At 34.5% G+C, this 23,851-nt stretch overlaps 1 protein-coding gene across 1 annotated transcript; it reads left to right on the plus strand.

Moving 5' to 3' along the window:
* Window positions 1-2,715: 2,715 nt before the first annotated feature.
* Window positions 2,716-22,452, plus strand: LOC138314807 (uncharacterized). The gene is given in 18 exon segments (XM_069255357.1): window positions 2,716-2,852; window positions 4,579-4,617; window positions 7,392-7,481; window positions 10,682-10,771; window positions 11,278-11,406; window positions 11,808-11,894; window positions 13,962-14,081; window positions 14,331-14,417; window positions 15,001-15,105; window positions 15,719-15,811; window positions 16,238-16,414; window positions 16,859-16,954; window positions 17,150-17,465; window positions 17,733-17,927; window positions 18,326-18,633; window positions 19,168-19,670; window positions 20,027-20,104; window positions 20,763-22,452. Coding segments are annotated over 18 exon segments (2,883 nt in total). The 5' UTR covers window positions 2,716-2,796; the 3' UTR covers window positions 21,077-22,452.
* Window positions 22,453-23,851: the final 1,399 nt, after the last annotated feature.

Raw genomic sequence — 23,851 nt, forward strand, 5'->3', positions numbered from 1 at the left:
CTTTCCAATAACATATATATATATAATCCTATCCTATGGAAAAGTGCTAGAATGTTCGCCAAAATGCTGAGCAGTCTGTCAAAGGGTCATCTGAATATACAAAGACTTAAAGAAAGACTCCGGAAACGTTAATGGAAATACAAGAAAAGCATACCTCGTAAAATAAAATGCCCAGAGATGGAAAAGGGTGCACAGTAAAGTCAAATGGTGAAATGAAAGCGTTGAACATGGGGTTTGACAGGGGGACGCCCTCCTTACACCAATCTTCCATATCAAAATAGGTAAGATCACGTCATACTGCTTCACTACCACTTGAAGCATCATAGATTGAAAGATCTCTGCTGAAATGAAGGCCTTCTTGCTGCAGCATCTTTGATTCGAAGAGAAAATCGATCAGAAAAAACATCTTGTTCATGCCATTTCCACACACTAACATCCGCAAAAGTAAGGACATTATATATACATTAACAGCATACGTGAGTGTGACAACCGTCCAGGAACATGGTACTATACTCTGTTTTGCCATGTACGTAGGCCCCCATTCGTAAAAGGCGACTAAATTTGAAATTTTATCTTTTCTTTTAACAGGACTACGGCTCACACGCTATATACAATGACTGTTAATATCATTTTAATCTACCAACCAATCAAAACTCTTACTAACTACTGTCTCCCAATGTTTTCACGAAACATGGACGAAAACACGAACGATTGGCTTTGATAAGGGCTTCATAGAGGTAAATATCGGACTACAAATACAATAGTGTGGTGATGACAAGAATATTACTACCAAAGCATTGTTATAAGAAGCATTTATAATAAGAAGACACCAAAACCTGTCACCTGGCTTATGCACATATAAACTGTAACATTAGGTACCATTCTTGTTCCTAAAGATGTGCAAATCAGTAAACGTATATGGATTGCAGAAGAACAGTACTAACACGCCTGGTAGACTTTGGAGTCGCTATGTGAAGGATCTGAAGTCCAGTCAACATTGTAAGTAGATGCCAGGAACTTTTGATATTACGGACGGATTAAGGAAGTTAACAGCGAAAACACGTACAGAGAGAGGACCAGGTCATCAAGGTAGTCATAGAAATGACAAAGAAAAAGTTATGGAAGACACATACAATATGACGGTGTGATACCGTAGTTTAATGTTAAACCTGGCTGGTGAGGATAACGGTTAAAAACTTTATTTACACGCACGGGCATTAGGCATCAACATTTTCTTTCTGACATGTCATAAATAATTCGTAAATTTATAGAACCGTTTCATTTATTGAAGATGCACATGTATAGCAATAGAAAATGGCTATTATGTAGCAGTAATTTAATAAGTACGAAATTTCACGAAATGGAAATTATTCAGGAAAAGAGAATGGAAAAGTGTTGGATAACAAAAGGAGAATTGAAATTTAGGGAGACAATTTTAAGAAACGTGTGAAAAAGAATATAATCTTAAATAAAGTGTGTTTGACATGGCGCAAAATTAAAATGGTAACACTGGGAGACCAGAATCGGTTTATATTGAGTATTTCGACACAGGAAATGTAATTTGAAATAACATAAAATTCTAACTCGTTGTTTGCATTGTAAAACGTCATATGTGTGTTTATATTTATAACTCGAATTCAATAAACAAGTGGGATTTAAATCTACTATATTGATCCCGTACATTTATGAATAATCCTTTAATCGTCACGCCCCTACATTTAAAGTTTCTATCCACAGTTAAGTAGTCGATACGATTTTCTTCGCCAAAGAGTGGTCAATATGTATTAATCCGACGTAACGATATTCTGCGCGTAGAATTTGGTTACAATACCAATCTTGGATGCGTAAGGAACTGTTACTTTCATTTAGAGACACACATAAACTGTTTTTATTCTTTCTGATTAAAACCTGTCGATAAATAGCTATAAACTAAACTTTGAAAGGGAACTCTTGTTTAAGTTCAGGATAGTAGATTTAGGGTCATGGCACCAGGAAAAAGGAGGAAGAAATCATTCCTAGTAAGCTTTGTTAGCTTGTAGTCTGTTGACCCTGACCATGTTCGCAAACTGGGATAATCATAAGATACACTGTCTTATATCAAGTTTCACTGTTTCCCACACCAGTATATTCGTTTTTCTTTCAATTTTTTTTAAAATTTATTTGAATACTTTTCCTCATGAAAACACTAAATTTAATCATTTGAAGATTCATAAGGCAACTATGATGATCACAATTAGGTTATCATTTTTTTAAAACTATATATCCCAGCATTGAATCAATAAAGAAAGTGTATTGGTTTCGTATAACAAACTTTATAATTATTCGTTTTTTCTGCCTACTTTTCCATTGTATTTTAAGTTTTCGTACAATGATATCATGCAGTGAAATAACACCCTCGCCAGTTCCTTTTAGGATATCAAACTCACCAAACATAGGCGGTGCTAAGTTAAGAACATAACCTTTGGGGGATCCTTCCTACAGGCATTCGTGTCATAGACTGTGAAGTTTTTAATTTGATTATCAGTCAACGGAAATTAAATACCAGAGAATGCCGACATTTACCATAAACACAAAGGAATAGTTATATGGGATCTTTTATAACTACTCTCGGCGTAATTAGAATGAACAAGAAACTGTATATAGTTAGCATATTACCTAGCCCTAATGCTACTCCGTGTAATTATAGAGGTAAGCTAGTATATATGAGATTAGTACAGTTTATCCCCTAGCGTCTAGTAACATACACACGTTTGATTGTATCGATATAATTTGTGGGTGAATTCATGGACATTCAAAATGGACGGCCAACATTTTGCCTACGTTTTGGAAAAATATATGGAAAACAACAGAAGGTTTGTAAAAAAAATAGTGAAATGATCTTTGAATAATTATTAATAAGTGGTAATGAGATTTTGAGCTGCCGTAAAGCCATTATTATCTTCATGTACCTACCTGCAGGAAGGTACAACACGTAAGGGTTGTTAAGTTACAGACCCATAAAAATCGGTAACTGTGAGTCAGAGACATCACGCTAAAACTAAATACGCTATGTTTCAATAAAACATTATATTATTTAATTTAACATGGATCATGAATAACTAAAACAAGCAGTCATTCATATATTCTAAATTAAAAAAACAATATATATATTGAAATCAGTAATGATATATTGAAATCGATATTGGAGTCGATATTAACAAACCTTACCCTAAATTTGATTACTCGAGCAAACGAAGCGTTTTATGTACGTTTTCTGTGAATTTAGTGATGATATTTTCGACAAGAAGTTTAACAAATAGATAAATACCACATACTAAATGTCCGAGATGGAATGGGAGACAAGCAGGAAAGAGAAATCTCGGGGAATAAAACGTCGGTGTGTTCCCTAATGATAAGCGTCTTGAGCCTCGATGTTGGCACCCTTCATACTACTTTGAATTCGTAATTATTTTATTACGTCAATTATGTCTGACTGGTATTCTGATATGAAAACAACCACGAAAATCACAATACGAAGGATAGTCTAGAAATAAAACTACAGAAATGCATTACAGTGGTAACGTATACAATGTTTAGTAATACTCTTGGTCTTCAATGTTGAGATCCTTCATATAAATATACTTCTAACCCGGGTGCAGTAATTCTCCTTGTTATAATAACACCACAAAAATCAAAATACTAGTAAATGTATTCTGTATTTAATTATCGAATACCGAGATATGCGACATTAAACATAAAATTTTCCATGTGACGAAGGCTCTGGGTATTGTTCCTTTGTCAAGACAAGCCATAATCTATAAAGTTTCTGTTCCTGCTTGAAGTTGAGCGTAAAGGAAATGGAACGCCTGGTTAGCCCATTGTCAGTAAAATGTGAACAGATGGTATGTTTTGTTATGGCAGCATACGTCATTGAGAGAACGCTATAGAGACACGTCATGAACAGACTACAGCCTCCCTTAAATGCATGTAGGACGTTCAACCAACCAACAAATAAACTTAAAAAGGATAGATTCCAGAGATGTCTGGGCTTAGAAATGGAAAATGATTCAATCGGGAATTGAAAACTTCACGTGCTTTATTCAGTGTAGTTGCGGAAAACGGTTGATGTTAGTTGCTGATAATGTGGAGTTGTAATTTTCTTCTCTTCTCTGGGGCATTTTCAGTAGGCTTGTTACAGTATAATACCGATATAATTAGCGGTTTTGTATACAATGTTCATGATAGAGTTTCAATGATTATTAATAAAAGTTCAGTAGAGCAGCCAGGTATATCATACACACGACTGTCTCTATATCGCACATGGATATTGGACACGCAATTTGTATTGATAATTAGAACATGTCGACAATAAAAAATATTATGTATTTCTTGAGATATAAATGAACAAGGAACAAAACATATAAAAGTATGTATATCTTATTATGGTCGCCGTTAAATTGTCCATTGATTTAACTTATAAAACATCAATAGTTATAGGACTCTCACTATTACTATCAAACTAATAAAGTTTGTTTTGTGATGTTTATGCATTTCATGTATTTTGTTGCATTCAGTGATTCTTTTTCAATTCTTTTTCAGAAAAATCAGAGAGGAGAAAATGCGACTCGCGAAGAAAAAGTAAGTGGAATGATATGGAAATGATATTACGTATGAAAGCAATAACAAACCACATTTATTTAATTTTTTTAGCGCCAATGGTTTGTTTTATCAGGTAGTAACGTTAAAGAAGAGAAATGAAGTTTGGTATCAATGTTAATCAACTATAAAGATGTATCAATTCATACTCTCTCATATTTTGTCATCGGAATTGCTTGACAGGTTCACTATAACGAATGGAAAGTTTACACAGAATAGTATCAGATATGGAATTTACCATGAATCATATGAATCGTCATATTGCTACGGACACAGTTATGATTGTATCCATTATATATAAATCATAAATGCATATATTATCTATCTTAAACTGTTACATGTACTACTTTTTTCATTCTACCTATGGTAATACACAATATACAGTGTAGTTGACTTGCCTACGTTGAACGCATGGTGATAACCGTTTCGTCTTTAGGCCGCTTTATAACTCACAGTTTTCCGTACAAACTTGAGTTTCGAAGTTCATAGTGCAGTTCGATTAAACACTGTAAATTTATGAAATCCATTTATACAAATGAACCGTATATTAAAAAATGATATTATCATGTCTGTAGAATTCACGGGAAGTGCAACGGATTTTACGCTGCTTTTTAAACAGCATATTATGCTGGTTATGGCCATTTAAATAATATATAATCATTAATTTGTACAATATAACACATGTGTTATGACAGCTCGCGTACTTCAAAGGACTGTTACATATAATGTACATTCATATGCTATTATACATTATAAAGCAAGACCGTTGGTATATTTTAGTTTGGTAAATATTGGTAAAGCTGGGTACATGGTAACAGTGATGTAAGTTGTCGGAACAATCCGACAGTTTGTCTATGTATCATTATATGACATATCATTCACACGTACACGTACTACGTCAGAATATTGTCTACATAGCACGCAAAGACCAAGTTTCAATTAGTTTGTTGTTTGGTTATGTTTTAAAACATTTCCCTATTGGTCTGGGTCTTCAAAATGTTTATACTGTTATGAATTAAGATACTGTATTGATGAAACTTATGTATGCTTTAGACATTTTCATTGATCTTGAGGTAAGTGGCGAAAAACGATTCCTGTTTTAGAAATTAAATCTCTTTAAAATAAAATGATTTACCCAATTACCTGTGACACATGTGCAACGAAGTATTCTTTGGTCACTCAAGGATATACACCAAGAGATCGTCATTAAGATATGCAATTTCCTAAAATACACAATTTTCTTTTACAAATACCCAAAAAACAAAACTCTGCATGTTCAAAACATTCTGATTGTGCAGGACTTTGGGAGTTTTGTCTGATAGGAGACCATGACAAATAATGAAGCAAACTCGTTGCATTAAATGGAAACATAAAACACGTAAATGTTCTGCTATATGTTTATCCACTGAAGTTTGAAAGTAAAATCTATCTATATACATACTTTGTACGTGTGAATTATTAAACGCGTCTATATGTGAAGTGAGTGTCACATAACTAAGTGTACACAGTCCAACGTGACCACCTTGTGCCACGCCTGAAGGAAAAGAAATATATTAACGCAAATCCTTTAATCCATGTTAAATCCATTATCGTTGTAGTTTTAAACAGCAAACACTAAGAGCGAAAACAACGTCAATAATTGAGCTGCCTTACCGGCATATAAGCATTACACTATACACATATTTTACAATTACTTCCGTGGAGATTTCTTATATTCACGGTACAATCATAACACCGATAAGAAAACGCAATCATAACGGTCTCAATACTTTTCCAATAGCTTCATACCCGATTTATTTCTCAAGCTAATGGGGATTTAAATGATTCGATTCACCTTCATCCAATTATCAACATAAATGGAAAAGAATTTAAACTATCTAAAGAGATTTCTAAATACAAACTTGAGAATATAATTGATGTTGATCGTTAAAATACGATATCTATAGATTACCGTTCACAATAGTTCGAGGTTTAATGAGGTGTGTCTACTGGAAGTAGAAACGATTTAAGTAAATTAACACAACAATAAAATAAACAACGGTATGTACGTCAAAGAAATGAAATCACCCTAGTATATGTACACTGCAGGAGTCTTACGTTAGCCTCATTCGACTGTTACAGAACATTATTCAAGTTCGAGAGTGTTCTTGTGTGATACCCTGTATCAACGTTATGGTTTTGTTGATTTGCGTTTTGTTATAAATAATAATAATAAAATTATAATTCTTAATAGACATATAAGTCTAACATTGCTTATTAATTTTACATGGATAGTTCTTTCGTATTAACTGTAAACCAAATGTAGTGTTCGTTTCAAATAAAACCAAACTGAAATATCTTTCCACACGAGTAAAGTAGATATTTATTTGCAGAGATAAACTTTCGTTTATACACTTTGACAATCAGATCGTTCACCTAGCATAAGTATTATTGGGATAAAACACAAGATCTTACTTTGATCTTCCAGTACTCCGAAGGACAGCTACATTAGTTGAATGTTTACTAGTTAGCTAGAAAAACCTTGTTTCAAAGACGAATATTGATGATCATTATCGCATTGATCTTGTTGACATATTCTAATGGTGTATGATTAAAGTATACATTACTCCAAAAGGATTCCTTTTTTTGTATTATGTTTGTGTTTACTTATCTCAACAATTGCACTTACAGTTAAAATGGTGTTGTTTTAACTAATTACTTAACTTATATATATTCATAATTAACTTTGAAGTAATTGTAATCAATGCTATTTACAGATATGCGAAGGAGAAGGATGATCCTATTGTCATCCTGGCCTTGGATATAAAAAAGATCTGGAGATCACTTGAGGAGTTCTCTATTCCAAGGTTAGTATTTAACATCTCCACCACAAATATATACTTAAACGACTAATTAAGTAAAACATATCTTACATAGAACTGTACAAATGAAAGGATAATGAAAGAGATAAGAAAAAGAAAAAGTTTGAGAAAATAATTGTTACAGTGTCCTGCGGTAAATGCAGCATTGTATGTCGCGTCTGATTTGATGACGGCGACCAATACTAGCGTAATATGACCATCAACACAACAAAGAAAACATAGAATATTAACATTTGGATTTGGGTGCAAAGAGCTCTATTCATGAATGATCACATTTGTATGTGGAGCCTAATTCTTCCCACGAGAATTAACTCGAAATGTTTATCAATTTATACAAACTCTCGTATACAAAAAAGTGTCTGTATGAATAAAATCAATCCAAAATAAATAAGTCATTAGGGATTTTGACAACTCAAAATAATCAATACATATGAAATTATAAGCATATAGGTATGTTATAACTAGCAGCAATATATGATTTATACAGTATGATACAATTGTCACTCTAGTCACCTTTGACGTAGAGAAATATCTATGAAGCAAAAATTATATTCTGACATATTGTATTTGTTTTCTTTTAAGTTACCACGTGCTACTTTTGTATAGCGAACATAGATCAATCTACCATCATAGCATCCGTTACCGTGCCAGGTGGCATGTTTATTGTCAGCTTAACCAGGAAAATCACAAACCAAGACATATACCGAAACAATAAACGCAGTAATACTAAACATACGATCCATTGTGGTTTATAATTGTATTTTAGCAATTAAAATGGTGAAGTATGTTTTACTGCTATATAGTGGCGTTTCACCAGATAACAAAATTGAGATGAAATCTCTCGAAACTGTCAATATATAATATTCTTCATTATGGACACTTCGGCATTTGAGAACATATTTATTAAATGGCATGTGCCATTTATCGTCAGGATTTGCCTTTTGTTGTACTCATGATGTGTGTTTTGTGTTGAAACGGAAGGTTCATTTCCTAGAGTTTTTATCTGTATAGTCTATAATGCCCCATTTTATCGAGTAAAGAGTTCGTGACAATGTCTTGTATATGACGCGTGTATAGATATTTCAGAATGATGATTTATTCTACGGGTTACAAAGCCTCAGGAGGCTTCAGGGTATTTTAATTTACGTTTTATCAATTATTCATTTGATTGATATACTTGTGGGGTATATACATATATCAATATCAAATATTACTTTAGCAGTAACAATTTATCTTTTCTATTTAAATTAAAAAGGGTTTACGTTACACTTTAGATAACGGGTTGATGTGAATGTCGCCTTATCAATAGTACATTTCGATCTAGAGAATCAACATATAATATATTCCGTTTGTTTATAAGACAAGAAGGGACATGTCATTGATATTAGAACACATCTAAACAACTATATATTTTTTGTAATAATACCATCGTCCGAACGTTGTTGACACCTTGATGTTTAGTACACATAGCTGTTTATAATGTATTTATAGCATGTGCTTAACTTTGCTGTACTTTTCACAAACTGTATCCAGATCAGTACACATAGCTGTTTAGCGAATTTTTTACCTATATTCCCAGATAATTGTTCTGATGCAAGGTAACGATTAGATCACACAAAGTGAATTTGTCTATGAAGCTTTGTCAGCTTAATCTAATAATCCATATCAAAATGACAGAATCTTGTAAAACAATAATCGCTCATCATTTAGATAGTTCAAAAGGATATTGTTAACTGGGGTCTGACAAAAAACGTAAACTTAATTATTTTCTTTGTGCATGTTGGTCGGTAATCTAGAGCGGGTATGACATTTAATTTTTTTTACACTTTCACCGATTCAACCCCACACGATCGTTTTCTTACAAATGTCAGGCGGTATACAAACATGATATATAATTATCTTTCTTTCAGATTTTAGCCGTCTGTCTCTTTCAATAGTTCTTTGGTAAAAAATGGTCTCATCAAATCTGAATAATAATGCTACGTTACTAGGCATGCATGAATGCATGTAGATTTTATTTACTCATGTAACTTTAATGTCTTGTATTTGTAAGTTAGAAAATATACTGGGTTGTCAATTTGAATGGAATATATATATATATAATATATATATATATATCACATTAATATGAAACGTGATATACCTATTATAGAAGTGACCTGTCAATTTAATACTCGGTGAGTTGATATCTCGGCTACGCATTAACTTCTTATATATTAAGACAGGCATTGTGAGATGTTGATTGAAAATGAAAATTATTTTCTTTCAAGTTGCTGAACGTAATAAGAGAGTGAAGAAATGTAGTAATCGGATTTGTTTTCTCTTTCCATCTTTCCCATTTCAGACCAAAGTCTAAGGTATACTTGATACTTGGGCAGAGGCTTAAGTCCGTACATATCATCCATGCGTAACCTTTACCATATAATTATAGTTCAATGTACTCGTTCATTTTATTTACTCAACCAGTCTTGTGTTGTGATAATGTTTAACCAACATAAATATATTATTATTATTAACATTAGTATGTACATGTACCATAAACGACAAAAATAACAAAACATAGGCTCTTGATAGTCTCTAGCTTCACATAATTCTTAGAGAAATGTTAAGTAAGCTTACGAAACACCTAAGAACATTTAAGGGAATCAATACGAAGCGAGAATTTAAATCCCTGTTCTTTTGAACGATGGTTTAATTACAGTTCAAACTAAATATTATTAAAACAAAATAAACTTGAATAAAATCAAACGAAAAGATATGATGAATAGTTCGACCAACCTAAAAACAAAAATAAATCGGTATCATAAATGAAGTTAGCAATATTGACAGAAAATGCGTTTCCTGAACAATAGTGATACAGTAACACATAGAATTAAAAAGATCTAATTTTGCGGTGACACAAATTTGTGGACCGAAAAGTGCGCTAATTACATGTATATTGTCAGTGTGTCTTATATTAAGCAACCATAACATTTGTCAACGATCTAACTTCTCCGAAATCAATTTTACTTACCAAATAATTAAACTGTACCAAATAATTGCGTTTACAAAATAACTGTATTGCTTACTTATACATACATTGTTTATAAATGAATATCTTTGATTTTTTTTCTGTTGTCTATTCTCCATTGTTTGTATAATCATTTCAGCTATAAAATCGTGACATATTTATTTCTGTTTCCTAGTGATGCGTGGAGGCGGGTCGAGGACTTCGCCCTACCAAGTGCCTACCGCACATGTACTAAGGTGAAGGGCAAGATGATATTAATGGACAGGTATATTCATATGATTATAAGTCTTCTGAAATCAAATAGTTGTTCACAATCTTCAAGAAATCTTCCATCTGCAGAAAATTCCAGCAATTGATCCTTTTGTTTGTTCATTTTGTCTTTTATTATATAGGCTAATATCTCATTTGTGAAATTCTGTCATTGGATATTTGTGTGATACAAGCCTTGTATTCTACGCAATTTTTTGAAACTGCATAATCAATTTAATTGCAAACGCTATGATTGAAATGATTAGTAAATACCTAATAACTTGCTTGATTTGTCTATTGTTTTAACGTACAGATTTATTTTGATTGGTAACAGGACCATTTGGTTGATAAGTTAATTATTACCTAAAAAATAAATATTATTAAGGTTAACTTGAATAGATCTGTATGTTATATGGAGATTTAACACAAAAATACACCGCTTTATTTTATAATAACATCACCTATATAAACTATATAACAGGAGAGACATTTTGATCTTTACTTACTGGGTGTTTATTACAGCATCAGTACAGACGAGGCCTCGAAGCTGTCTTCTGTGTTTGAGGAGTTTCGAACTGTGGTCCAGTACATAATTGGCATTTATATGGACATAAACGCTACCATTGCTGATGATCCAGAACAAACTGCAAAGTAAATATTACTAATTGGTTATTTAATATGTAAAGAAACATAAAATATTATATCAAAGGAACGCTACTTTCATATGAAATTGTTATGAAACGAAGATACCCTATACGTTCGATAAATGTAGACACATCCTGTAAATGTGGTGTGGAAATGTTTACGTATTTCGCTTTTAAACATATCACTGATAATTAATCAACTTGAATATAGTGATATATCACCAGATATATGAATGAATCATGTTAATACTAAGCTTGGTGTAAGTGTTTTAAAATAGGTCAATGGTTATATTCACGTAAAGGTCCCTTTAATCGTGATTGGAAACTTTAATCGGTAAAATATGTGTCGTCGACCTTATCAAATGTTTCTAACTAGCAGATTAATCCCTAAAGTCTTTTTACTACAAGGTACTACGAGAAGACATGTCCGGCCATACTTACCTTGTGGTCATCATGTGTCAAACTGACCGTGGACTGTATCATTTCACTCAAACAGTAAGTGATGCAGCTGATCAAGTAATATCATCTTGAAAAATAATCCAATTTCATACTTAATGACAGCATCTTAAGATACAAATATAAGAGAAGAAATTATATATTGGATTAATATGGTTTGAATCAAACAAGAGCTTTCAGGAAAAAAGATATTGTTAAATCAAACAGATAGATATCATTAGGATAATACTACTTGATTGTCAACTCATACACAAATTATGTTTAGTTACGCTAAAACTTCTCTATATATATATTTCATACTCGTAATGCTACTACTCATATTTGTTTGTTTGATTAAGTAACGTCCTATTAACTGCCAGGGTCATGTAAGGACGGCCTCCCATGAATGCGGTGTATTGCGTGTATGTGTGCGAGGTGCGTGTTTTGGGAGACTGTGGTATATTCGTGTTGTGTCTTCTAGTATAGTGGAACTGTTGCCCTTTTTATAGTGCTATATCACTGAAGCATGCCGCTGAAGACACCTAGCGACACACCCCACCCGGTCACATTATACTGACAACGGGCGAACCAGTCGTCCCACTCCCGTTATGCTGAGCGCTAAGCAGGAGTTGAAACTACCACTTTTATAGACTATGGTGTGTCTCGGCCAGGGGACAGAACCCAGAGCCTTCCTCACAGGGGCGAACGCTCAACTCCAGGCCAAAAGTGAGGCGGTGCCAAGGGAGGCATTAGGAAACATAAAGTCAGTTAGGAAGAAGAGAAAAGATAAAATCCCAAATTTAGTCGCCTTTTACGATCATGCAGTAGGGGTAGCAGGTATAATTCTAACGCCCTACCTGCAGGGCCATACTACTCATATAATTTTTGCCAAATACATACCAAGGTTTGACCAATTGCTTATTATAGTGTATATACCAATATTAGATTTTATTATCATTACCAAAACTGAACACCTATCATTTCAGATACATGTAGTGTGAAGTGTTATTTAATTTCATTCTTGATTTATTGTTATAATACCTACCTGGACAAAATGATACCGTTGACGCTGTTTACAGAAATTATGTTTTCCCTTTGGAATAAGATTCCAGTAAACACATCTATACGACCTTTGAAATCAAAGGAAACCTTAGCGCAATAATTCCCATAAAAATTTGCATGCCGAAGTGTGCACTGCTAATGAAATGCAAGTATCTGGGAACCTTAGTGTACTTATAGACAGATGTGTGTCTAACGCACTATTCTAAAGTAGCATATATTAATATGTAATCAGCATGCACCGCCGTATCACTATCACCAGCATTGCACTCGACAACGCCTTCGTGTGATTAGACCGCAGACAAAGCACACAGGTAATTACCTTATGATACGGGTAATATGATTCTTGTAATTCACGAAAAACGGCCATACGTAATCCTTTCAGGTAATCTAGACACCTATCTTATAAAAAGATAAAAGTGCAGTTATACAGTACTTATACAGGTAAAACTGTGCATCAGCTATGATTCATATAATTTCTTATGTTCATCAATGCAATCCAAATGATGAATATAAATGTCGTTTAAACCAATATGCATGAGTACTCTATTCCATTTACTAATTTGTGGCTTTTAATAATTAATAGCATCATGTTGCTGACTATGAAACAAGAAAAACATAACATTTTAGTGAGTGGAGTCTGAGCCCGGCACGATAAAACTTTCTCAGATGGATTTTTTTCTCAAGTCTTTGTAAAATTATATGGCTTATTAGAGAAAAAATATCTGTGTGATAATAGTTTTATTGTGCCGGGCTCTGAAATTCACGTGAATTTTATGTCAACTTTTTCAAGTAAATTTCATGCGAGATTCACGTGAAAAGCACTCGTATTTTGCTCCCGTTCACACAAAACCCAAATGAAGATATAACGTCTGTGTAACGCACGGATTTACAATAAAAACCTGTTCTGTTGGTGAGTGATCTCATAACGTATCAAAATATTACCCGACACCAATAACATATAAGGACTATTTAGAATGAATTAGTCTCGTTAGATATATTTTCAATGTGAATTATATCAATGGAAACAACATCATTCAAACTGTTTATTTTGTTTTTCATAACCAGACACTGGGCAGAGTCGGAGGAGTATATGGATCTGTCTAAAACAATAGCATCCACGTGCACAACGTGTGTCAAAATGATAACAGTAACTGCTGACGTTGTGAAATTCCCGGTTCCTGATGCGTAGGTGTTGCAGTTTACTCTTTTACTCTTGTTTCTTCACTACAATGAAACAGCTAGTCTTACAATTATATAAATAGAACGAGTTGAGTACATCAACTGAACATGTGAAATTAAATTCAAAATAAATACTTGAAATATTACCTCTTTCAAGAAAAATAAAACTCGAAAAGTAATGTGTTTGTGTGTCACCTTTCATATAATGTGTTTTCAAACAAAGCTGCCATTTATTCATCGATACAAAATTTACAGGCAGAGAGATTCCTTCCTTGAATGTTCCGTGGATAAGTCGGCCGAAATATGTCCAGCACTGTCCAAGCTCATAGATGCTGCGAAACCGTAAGTTAACACGCTATACTTTCTTGTTTGCGTTCAAGACAAGCACACGATTAGGTATATACAAAAGACTAATACCATATGGTCGGTTATTGTCGCGGGTTAATGGTATATGTAACTGAAACAACCCTTAATATTTGACGGATCAGAATTTTACGTCCATCACGGAAACCTACGAAATTACGAAAATATCTTCCCGCGAAAATACCCTGCTATGTTGTATGTGACAAAATTAGTACGACTTATTTTTAGAAATCCTATTAAGCTTATTATAAAAGCGAAAAGTCGGGCAAAGAAAACCAGTCTAAATGCGTTCTTTGGCCTTCCAAAAGTCCTTTTATACCATAATGATGGTCAAGTTCTGCTTACGGTGTCCAGTTTTGACCATTGAAATTATGGGGAAGCCCCGTGTAAATTTAGCACAGTTTTAAATATAAGATCGCCTAATTCTTTGCTATTCGCTTTAAGGTTTTTTAGGGTACATGTTTTAAGAGAAAGAGACACGCTTTATACTGTATTTTAATGTGTATTTATAAATAATTTTTGGTGTTTCTAATTATTTGCTGTGATCATTCTTATGTTTTAGGGATGACGGCGGACCTACAGACGCCATGATGGAAATGATCACATGGTCTTTATTTAGTTTGAATCACGTGTCATGTTACGTGATCAAACCACTCCTGGCTAACGGGTAGGTATAGTTAGTATTGCTAAATATAACTCAAATTATTTTAGCATATTTGAGAACTTATATGTCAGCCGAAAAACTTATACTAACAGATAGTATTGATAGCAATATACCCGATACATACGACGATCTAATTCTCAGGGTTTCGAACTCAAGTTTCGAGGATGTAATTTTGTGGGACGGGGGATACAGACACAGGTCCAATGCGTACAAGTTGACCGTAGTTAATAGGTCATTGCAGCTAATTTGTAGCAATTCCGCTAATGTCTTTTCTCGAAAACCCAAACACACGTTCAATAAATATCAAAAATGCTTTTTAGCAGTAACAAAATCAAACAAAAACTCCCACCACCGTTCACGTCTAAACAGATAGTACCCCACCTGATGAAGAATGATGGCATCTTAACTAGCTAGAGCCGATTGTATGTAGTGTTACATAAAAGCCTTAAATCCTCTTCCTCATCATCCTCAGACATCCACGTTTGATTACACAAAGGCTACTCTGCACCTACCATATGATAAGTGCATCATGAAAAATAAACAAAGTGATAGCTGATAACATTTTCGAAAATATATCAAACAAAATATTTCAGAGAAAAAATATGGTATTTTACAGACACGTGGAATCAAAATGGTTTAAGGATTACACTGGAGCACTGGAGAAGATGTTCGATAAACTTCAGTCCATCAAAGAGGAGTCATCCACGGGGTATGTTATCTAAATAGATTTCCGGATATGCAGTCACTGGAAAACATATATCAACGCATGTTTTCCAGTAATTTTAACATGTTTTACACAAGATATCGAACATATAAATCAAATAAAATGGTTCTCCTTACCTTTTCATTGCCATTTCTGTGATAATTTGGCAATGTTTGTGAAAAAAAAATCGCCAGATCGATGTAATGTTTTATATTTGAATATCAGAAATAAGCTGAATTGCTGACCATTCTCTAATGAATGGAAAAACAATAATAACTTAAGCATGTCAATATATTTAATGATACGCAGACAAAGTATTCTCAGATAAATAAAGGTGAAATCTGGTGAATCTGAGATCAAGCTTATTTTAGTTCAAATTGACCTCAAAATAGTTTGCCTTATAGTATAAACATATATTGTTTGTTTTCACAGCGTCCAGGGTCGCAAGGAGACACCAACTCCCTCAGACACAAATCAAAACGCGGAGCCAGAAACAAAGGAAGAAACAAAAACAAACGACAAGAAAGTCGAGGAAAGTAGTAAAGGTGGTAAAAAGGGAAGTGTGAAAGGAAAAGAAACCACAGAGACTAAAGTAGAGGAAACAGAAGCGTAAGTAATCATGGATGTTTTTTTCTATTTCATATACGTAAAGAGGACGCTGTTCAATGAGACTTTATATTGTTATGCATATTACTTAAGTATTACCAAAACATAACACTGAATAATGTGCCTAATATACCGTGCCAGTTTATCTATGACTTACTACTTTAAAAGAAAATCAGTTTCCAACATATGTATGTTATGTTTATGAAAGCACAATGTGAAATTATCTACGTGGTGCATCAATCGTTATCCAGTTGTTCTGGATATGCTAGTCAATTAATAAATTGACAATCATTCTCATTATGGCTCCTGTTATATATTTCATTTTATATCACATCTGTAAAAAAAGGAGCTACAGCAGCAGTCAGTAAAAGGAATATGGGCTTTAATATGTATCTGCTGAGTTATAGCATACCGAACACAAATCAGTATATTATTTATAATTGCCAGCCCCCCTCCGCCACCACCACCACAAGCACCGGAGATCCTTACTACTCTAGAAAAGGAATATAACAAGTTCTCAGAAGATGTTCTCAGCACGGGAAAGTGAGTATCAAACTATTGGTGTAAAGAGCTATTGAACTATTAATTTCTTTTCTGGAAGAAATATGAACATCATCGAGTTTAATCATCTCGCTTGTGCAAACAGAGTGATATTTGTTGTGTTGTTCTTTACATCCGTTCCTAGGGGAGATAAACTCCATAAATGCGGCTTTAATTATGACGTCACTTTCCTTTCAGGGTGACTGTGTGTATAGAAGATGAGTCAGATCAGAACGTTCGGCTCTTCTACCGACCGGAAATACACAAGGAGCTCGCTAAATGCCGCTTCGGCGCATGCGATATGAAGGACCGTGTCCAGTGGCTGGAGGAAATAGGCCTCTCCAGGGACCAGATGCTCGTGTCAGACATCTACGTCATCAGTGACGCTACATTAAAGACCACCATGGACGTCGAAGTGGAGATAACCGCTGTTCCTCCTAAAGGAGCCGCTAGTCGAGTTGTTGTGAAAATCAAGAAGGGTGGAGCGTGGTCTATATTGGAACATTTTGAGAGGGTAACCATGAACACTTTTGTATTTTAGCATTCTGTGTGTACCAACTTTTGATTGACCTTAAATTGATGCGTACATGACTTGTGATTCTTACTTTTCAATAGGAATACCATTTGACACCATGTGTAACATCGTAGAAAAGGGTGTAACTTAACACAAAAGATGATGCATCATCCTAACAATAAAAAGATATACGTTCGCAGTAAAAAACCATAAACATGTATAGTGTTTTATTGTCACATAATAAAGAGTAAAAAATCATATTTTCAGGAAGTACTTCCAGAACACATGCGAATATCATTTAAGACAAACGAGTTGGAGGCGGTGTATGCCTACATAGAGGAACTTTCGGACGAAGAGGAGATTGTCCCTGAGGGGTGTACGTTTAAATCACAATCGAATCCGAAAGTTTTTATCAACTTTCCACATGGTGCTGTCCAAGATCCAACCAAGGTCTTGGTAAAGGTAATTACGACACCAATACCAATGTTGCTTAATGTTTTCTGTCTGTACAACTTCAATTACTATTGTTTAGACCTTAGGTTGCAGGTTTTCTTACTCAATTACGCCATCGCTAATACGATCTTTTACAGAGAGGTAGTCACACCAATGGTATTTACCATTCATATTCATGATTTCTGTTTTCATTTTTGGTTAACTTCCCTTCATTAGTAAGCAGATTGTGAACCTTGCATGGAACAGAAGAGTTATAGATGGAGCATAATTAAAATCTTGTCTATGATATGAATGGTAGCCCTAGCTCCTGTCTGTTTTGTACAACCCTCTATCACTCCACAAACACTATCATTTCACAGTTCCTCTGTCCGTATTTGCTTTAAATGGTATATATTCCTTTGCTTTAGTTTGTTAGTGCTGAAGAACAGATGAAGGAAAGGCCGTCCTCTAAAGACACACCATCGGACGGTATCATAGGCATTGTGGCAGTCTCGGATGCCGTGGAGGTTTGCGCTAAAGACTCGTCACTAGATATATAGAAAAACATTCTAGTCCAGCTGACGGTTGACGGAGACGACGGCGATGACGGCAAGGACACACATATAGTGGTCATCCGTTACCGTGGTGACCAGGTCCAAGTGATGGACAAGTCCCAGTGTCACATTACTAAAGTAGAGTCTGGCGTCTATAGCGTCCAAACACGGGGGCTTTGGTGGTAAGTATCATGAAACACAAAGCTTTAATTCTACCTTAAACGCACAAAGTAATGGTATGTAAGATATTTTTGTTTCTTTCAATACTTAACAGTTAGCGATTGAACATGTTTATGGTTAAAATTAAAACCATCGTCAATGTGAAACATCACAATCATTTTATAGACCCCGTCCTTTAACAATTGATTGTGGAAACCATCGCTTGTCATGAATTTTGCCTGCGTATCTTTGAGATAATTTTAAGAACTTGGTGGAATATCCATGTCGCCTTGAACTATAACGTTTGATTACCTATTGTTCCGTTATATTGATATGTCATTTAAAATGAATTCTTGTTTGCTTGGTTTCATATTGTTTATCAACAGAAAAGACAATGACAGCGAATGATACTGTTTAAGTCGAAGATCAGCCATTCCACTTGTATGCGTATTCAATATGATTACTAACATTAATTACTAACTTACATAATATGTCATGATACGCTGCCATTTTGGTGTATTTGATGCTTGATTATGACGTTTTATTTTCTGTTGAAGCGTCGGATTAGCAAGAATAAAGAAAATCTTCCTGAACATGCGGGACACAATTAAAAAGGAATTTCTAGTCATGTTTGGGAAAGTGAAAATGTGCAACATTTGTACTTTCATAGACAATACACTTCGAGACAAAGACCGTGGACTGACAACATTCTGGATGGAAATCATTGAAAAAGTAAATATACCTGTGGCAGTTTCCGAAAGAGCGAAACAGAACCTCATCGAGGTGAAATCTAGTAGGTCAAAGGACATCATAATTAGACAGAGTGAAACTCTGAACATTCAGCTGGATGGACAAGTAAGAGTGATTGGGGCTCCGCTAACAGATAAATATACCCTTACTTATCTAGAAAACACAGACAACCATTTACAAGTTCCTTTAGAAATCAAGAGAGATCAGGACAAGCCACCAAATGCAAGTTTTATATTCAAAGACGTCACTTCCGGTCAAGTATGTCATACAGTGTCTGTTCCAATCCGGGACCTCACGGAGCTCGCAACAGGTAAATCACATTATATATATATATATATATATCGTTAATTATCATTTATAAACGTTCAACATGTGCAATTCATTTTTCTTTTTCTGTTTGTTTGAAAAACAGAACTTGTTAATTATCATTCTTCAAAATTATACTTTCTTGTTTAATTCTTCTTCTAACAACCACACTTAAACGCAATTAAGACTGATGGTCATATTGTATGAAAACTTGAAATTCCATGTTTATTAAGAGTCCCATTGCCCTAATTCCTGTAACATTATCGCTGTTTCAAAATAAAAATCTAAATATATATTTATACATTGACTGTTTACACATCTAAATGAACGATTTTTTGCATACACTTTATCTTATAATAGAGGATATCACGTCCCGGCCTCCAACAAAGTACCACGACAAGGATAACTCCCGAGAGGAACTGAAACACAGGGACGAAGGTAGGCAGCTCATGTTATAGTGTCATACATAACTAAAGAGCTTGGTGTAACAATAAATCTTCTTCATGCAGAGTTCTTAACTATGGCGAACAGATATTTACTTCTGCGTCACTTGTCATGATTGCAGTTTATTATCTTTGAATTGATAGATAAGCATGTACTAAGTACAGAATATGAGAAACCAAATGTCATCTTAGGATGTTGGCAAAATGCTTAAGCCATTTGTGCTATGTAATACTATGTAATACGATGTAATGGGAAGGTTGATGTTTTAATATACTTTGAACTTCATTTGCCCTCTAAGCATTTACTAGTTCCATGTATGTATCCAACACGTTTCGTACCTAAATGTTCTTTAATGATTAGTCCTTCAAGGAACCGTAATTGAGTCAAAATTATTATGATAAATTCAACAGTACTTACCTTTCTCAATCTATACAGTTAACGAAATAAATTGTCAGTCCCATAAAAGTAACCGCGGAAATATCATTTCTACAAAGTATACAGCTGTGAAATATCACTTTGTTCAATAAAATAATTGTTTTTTTTTTCTCAAATGATTAGTACAATAGTTTATATACAGATAACTACCATATCATCATACAGTTTTGTGGATAACATATAAAGTAAATACTTTGCGTCATTTTGTTGTTTATAGCTGCCAGGAATGTCCTTTCCCACAGCAGTTTGATGTGCTTAGCGCATGCCCTTTCCCATGCTGAATGCAAGCGTCTAGGGACTCAGATGGGGGTATCCACGGAAACGATTCAGAAGCTTTTGGAAGCTTGCGAACGGGAACCAATCAATACCAACTTCCGAATCCTGTGCGAATGGCGGGGGAAATCTGTCCGATCGTCCATGGTGGATTTTCTTATAAACTCTCTTCGAACGATGGGACTGTTCAACCAAGCCGAAGTTGTAGAAAAGGTTTCTAAACTTTGCAGAGGCTTTGTGGAAGAGGATTTTCAATGACACCATCAGTGAATACACTTTGGCATATTTAATTTAAAACGTGGAATTTTAGACTTATTTTCCTTGGAGTTGGATGGTGAAGTGTACTCAAAACCATGGACGTAATAACGTGACTTCATGTTATCAAAACGTCATACGTTTATGTGTATGATGTCACGATCTCTGAACTATTGCTATAAGCTATTTGTTGATTAAGTATTTTAAAGTTTTGCTATCAGCAATCTTATGATTTACTTTATGGAAACATTAACATAGTACAATGAAACAATAAAATTATCTTCTTTATAAATACAATTACACTATACCAATCCCGACCCAGGACCAAAGGAGCAGATGTTTCAGTGGAGATTATTAGTTCACAGCTGTAGATCACATCTAACAAAAACATCTCTAATTCTTACTGTAGCACACAAATGCTCTACCTCTGCTAGTTGTCATGAATAAATTTATCGTACACCGCACTTAAGGAAAGGAATCTAGAAAATGTTCGTTTGGCCTGGACATATAAATATATTGTGTTCTCCGTAATATGATTTTTTTACGGATGGATTTTTTGAATTAATGCAACATAAAACATGTGACGGTATGTTTCACAGCTTCAAGTTAATTGCTGCATTTGTGTACAGTCCATTCATTGTGTACGAATTGGAATGTTTCTGTTCGGATCTCTCTGTATATGGTATTTCTCAAGACAGTAGAGTAACAAATGATATTGTGGAAAAACATTGTGGATCAATGGCTTTAATATTACACAGTGTGGTGGTGATGCGATACTCTAGCTTAGGTTTTCATCGCATTATGTCATTCCAAATGCTTTGTTGACATTCGAGTGGTTTGGTTTTATCCGATCAAAAGATGTGAGCTTCATACAAGGACAATGTGTTTGTAGTCACTCGGCAGTCGTAGGGGAAAATAAGCCTAATAAAATAGGCAGGATTAGCGGACAAGTGAAGGACTAGTGATATGGTCGTGTAAAACGATTCCAAATACTCGACCTTCAGGTATTCTAAAATGTATTGTATTTATTGGCGTGTTCGATACGGATTACTCATTGTTAATGAGTAGTCGGTGAATGCCACAATATGGAATAACATAAGAATCTTTCATATATGTGCTGTATTGCCTGGATAGCCATGTAGGCCTAATACAGCCTCATGCGACATGAGTATATTGTCCTAGACCAACCAGTATTACACATGCAGGTATGAGAGAAAAGTTATTACATATCAGAGCTTGATTCCTGGCTATATGTTATTTATGATATATGTCGTTATTTATCAAAACAACTGTGATATATTGTACCGCACGATTCATACTTTGAAGCATATGAAATATTTTTGTATTTATTTATTAATAAAATCAACGTGTAAAAAATAGCCAATTTAGTATTTGTTATCATTTAAAAGCAAAAGCTTTGTAAAGAAGAAACCATTCTTAGCGACATTTCAGTTAGATTTAACTTATGTTTTATGATGAAAAATAGCGTTATTAAATAAGAATCCATTTCCATCAATGTACTGTATATAAAACTACGCTTGGTTATGTTACACTCTGTCAATAATTGCACAATTGTAGACACTTTGAAGGAAAAAAAACGGGAATGCATTTAGAATTTAAATTATCAATCAAACATCCAATTCTACTGATAAATATATACAAATACGTGATCAAATAGCCCAACACAGGTAAACATTTATTACGGAAATTATCAAAGATTTATGTTTAAAAGCTATCAAAAATTGTTTTCATGGGCGCGTCTGTTTGTTCAGTGAAATAGATTTGGAATCAAAACCAATAAATTGTGTTTGCTTTATAGAAATAGGATATTTGTAGAGTGATTGTAAATATCACAATTTCTGTCAGAAAACTAAAATTACATACCAGGGATGTTTCAAATACTTGTAAATGCAATTCATTAGAAAAATAACATAACCAGAAACATTTGTAAAGGATGTCTTTGTCTCCGATAATGGAGTTGTTAGAGGAAGATTGAACACAAAATCATGGGTGTTAATACATCACTATGTGGCACATATTTAGGCAATGGTGCGCGATTGTATTGTGGTCCGTCGTCGTGCGTTTCCCGCAAGACTACAAACAATACATTGTACTTCATTTAAAATCCACTCCTCATTAACCGCAAAACGGATTACTGCAAACATTTGCGAAGTATCATTAGGAGAGGACAATCATATATAACTAAATCGGGCTGCTATGCCCCTTTGTCATTATATTAGTGCTGTATCACTGAATCGTGCAACAGAAAACCAAATAAGGTTAAATATTCTGACAAGCCGACCAATGGTCCTACTTCTAAATAGGATGCAACACATAAACAAGAGGTCCACAAGTCCTGTATCGCTCATCTGGTTTGTTCTGCCAAACAATTTAAGGATTTATCACTTAATTCCCCTATCGGGCCCCTAACTCTTTATCCTATACATACACAACTCCCTAACTCTTTATCCTATACATACACAACTCCATGACTAGTAGCAATTCAAAGCCTTTAGCCTTTACAATTGTTTACCCTTATAATCGGGCTCACGGCTCACCCCTTCTCTGGGGGGGAGGGGGGTCATACCCAAGATTTATGCAAACTCTTGTTTCTCTCCCCCCCCACCCCCCCCCCCCCCACCCCCCCCCCCCCCCCCCCAAGGATTTTTCAAGCCGAATTTGGCATCAATTCATGCAAAGCTATATGACAAGTAGTGGTTTAAAAAATTTACCACTAATTACCTACACCCCACCCCTCCTGCCCCATGAGGGTCAGAG

The sequence above is a fragment of the Argopecten irradians genome, chromosome 2 (genome assembly GCF_041381155.1).
Source record: "Argopecten irradians isolate NY chromosome 2, Ai_NY, whole genome shotgun sequence".
Classification (NCBI taxonomy): domain Eukaryota; kingdom Metazoa; phylum Mollusca; class Bivalvia; order Pectinida; family Pectinidae; genus Argopecten; species Argopecten irradians.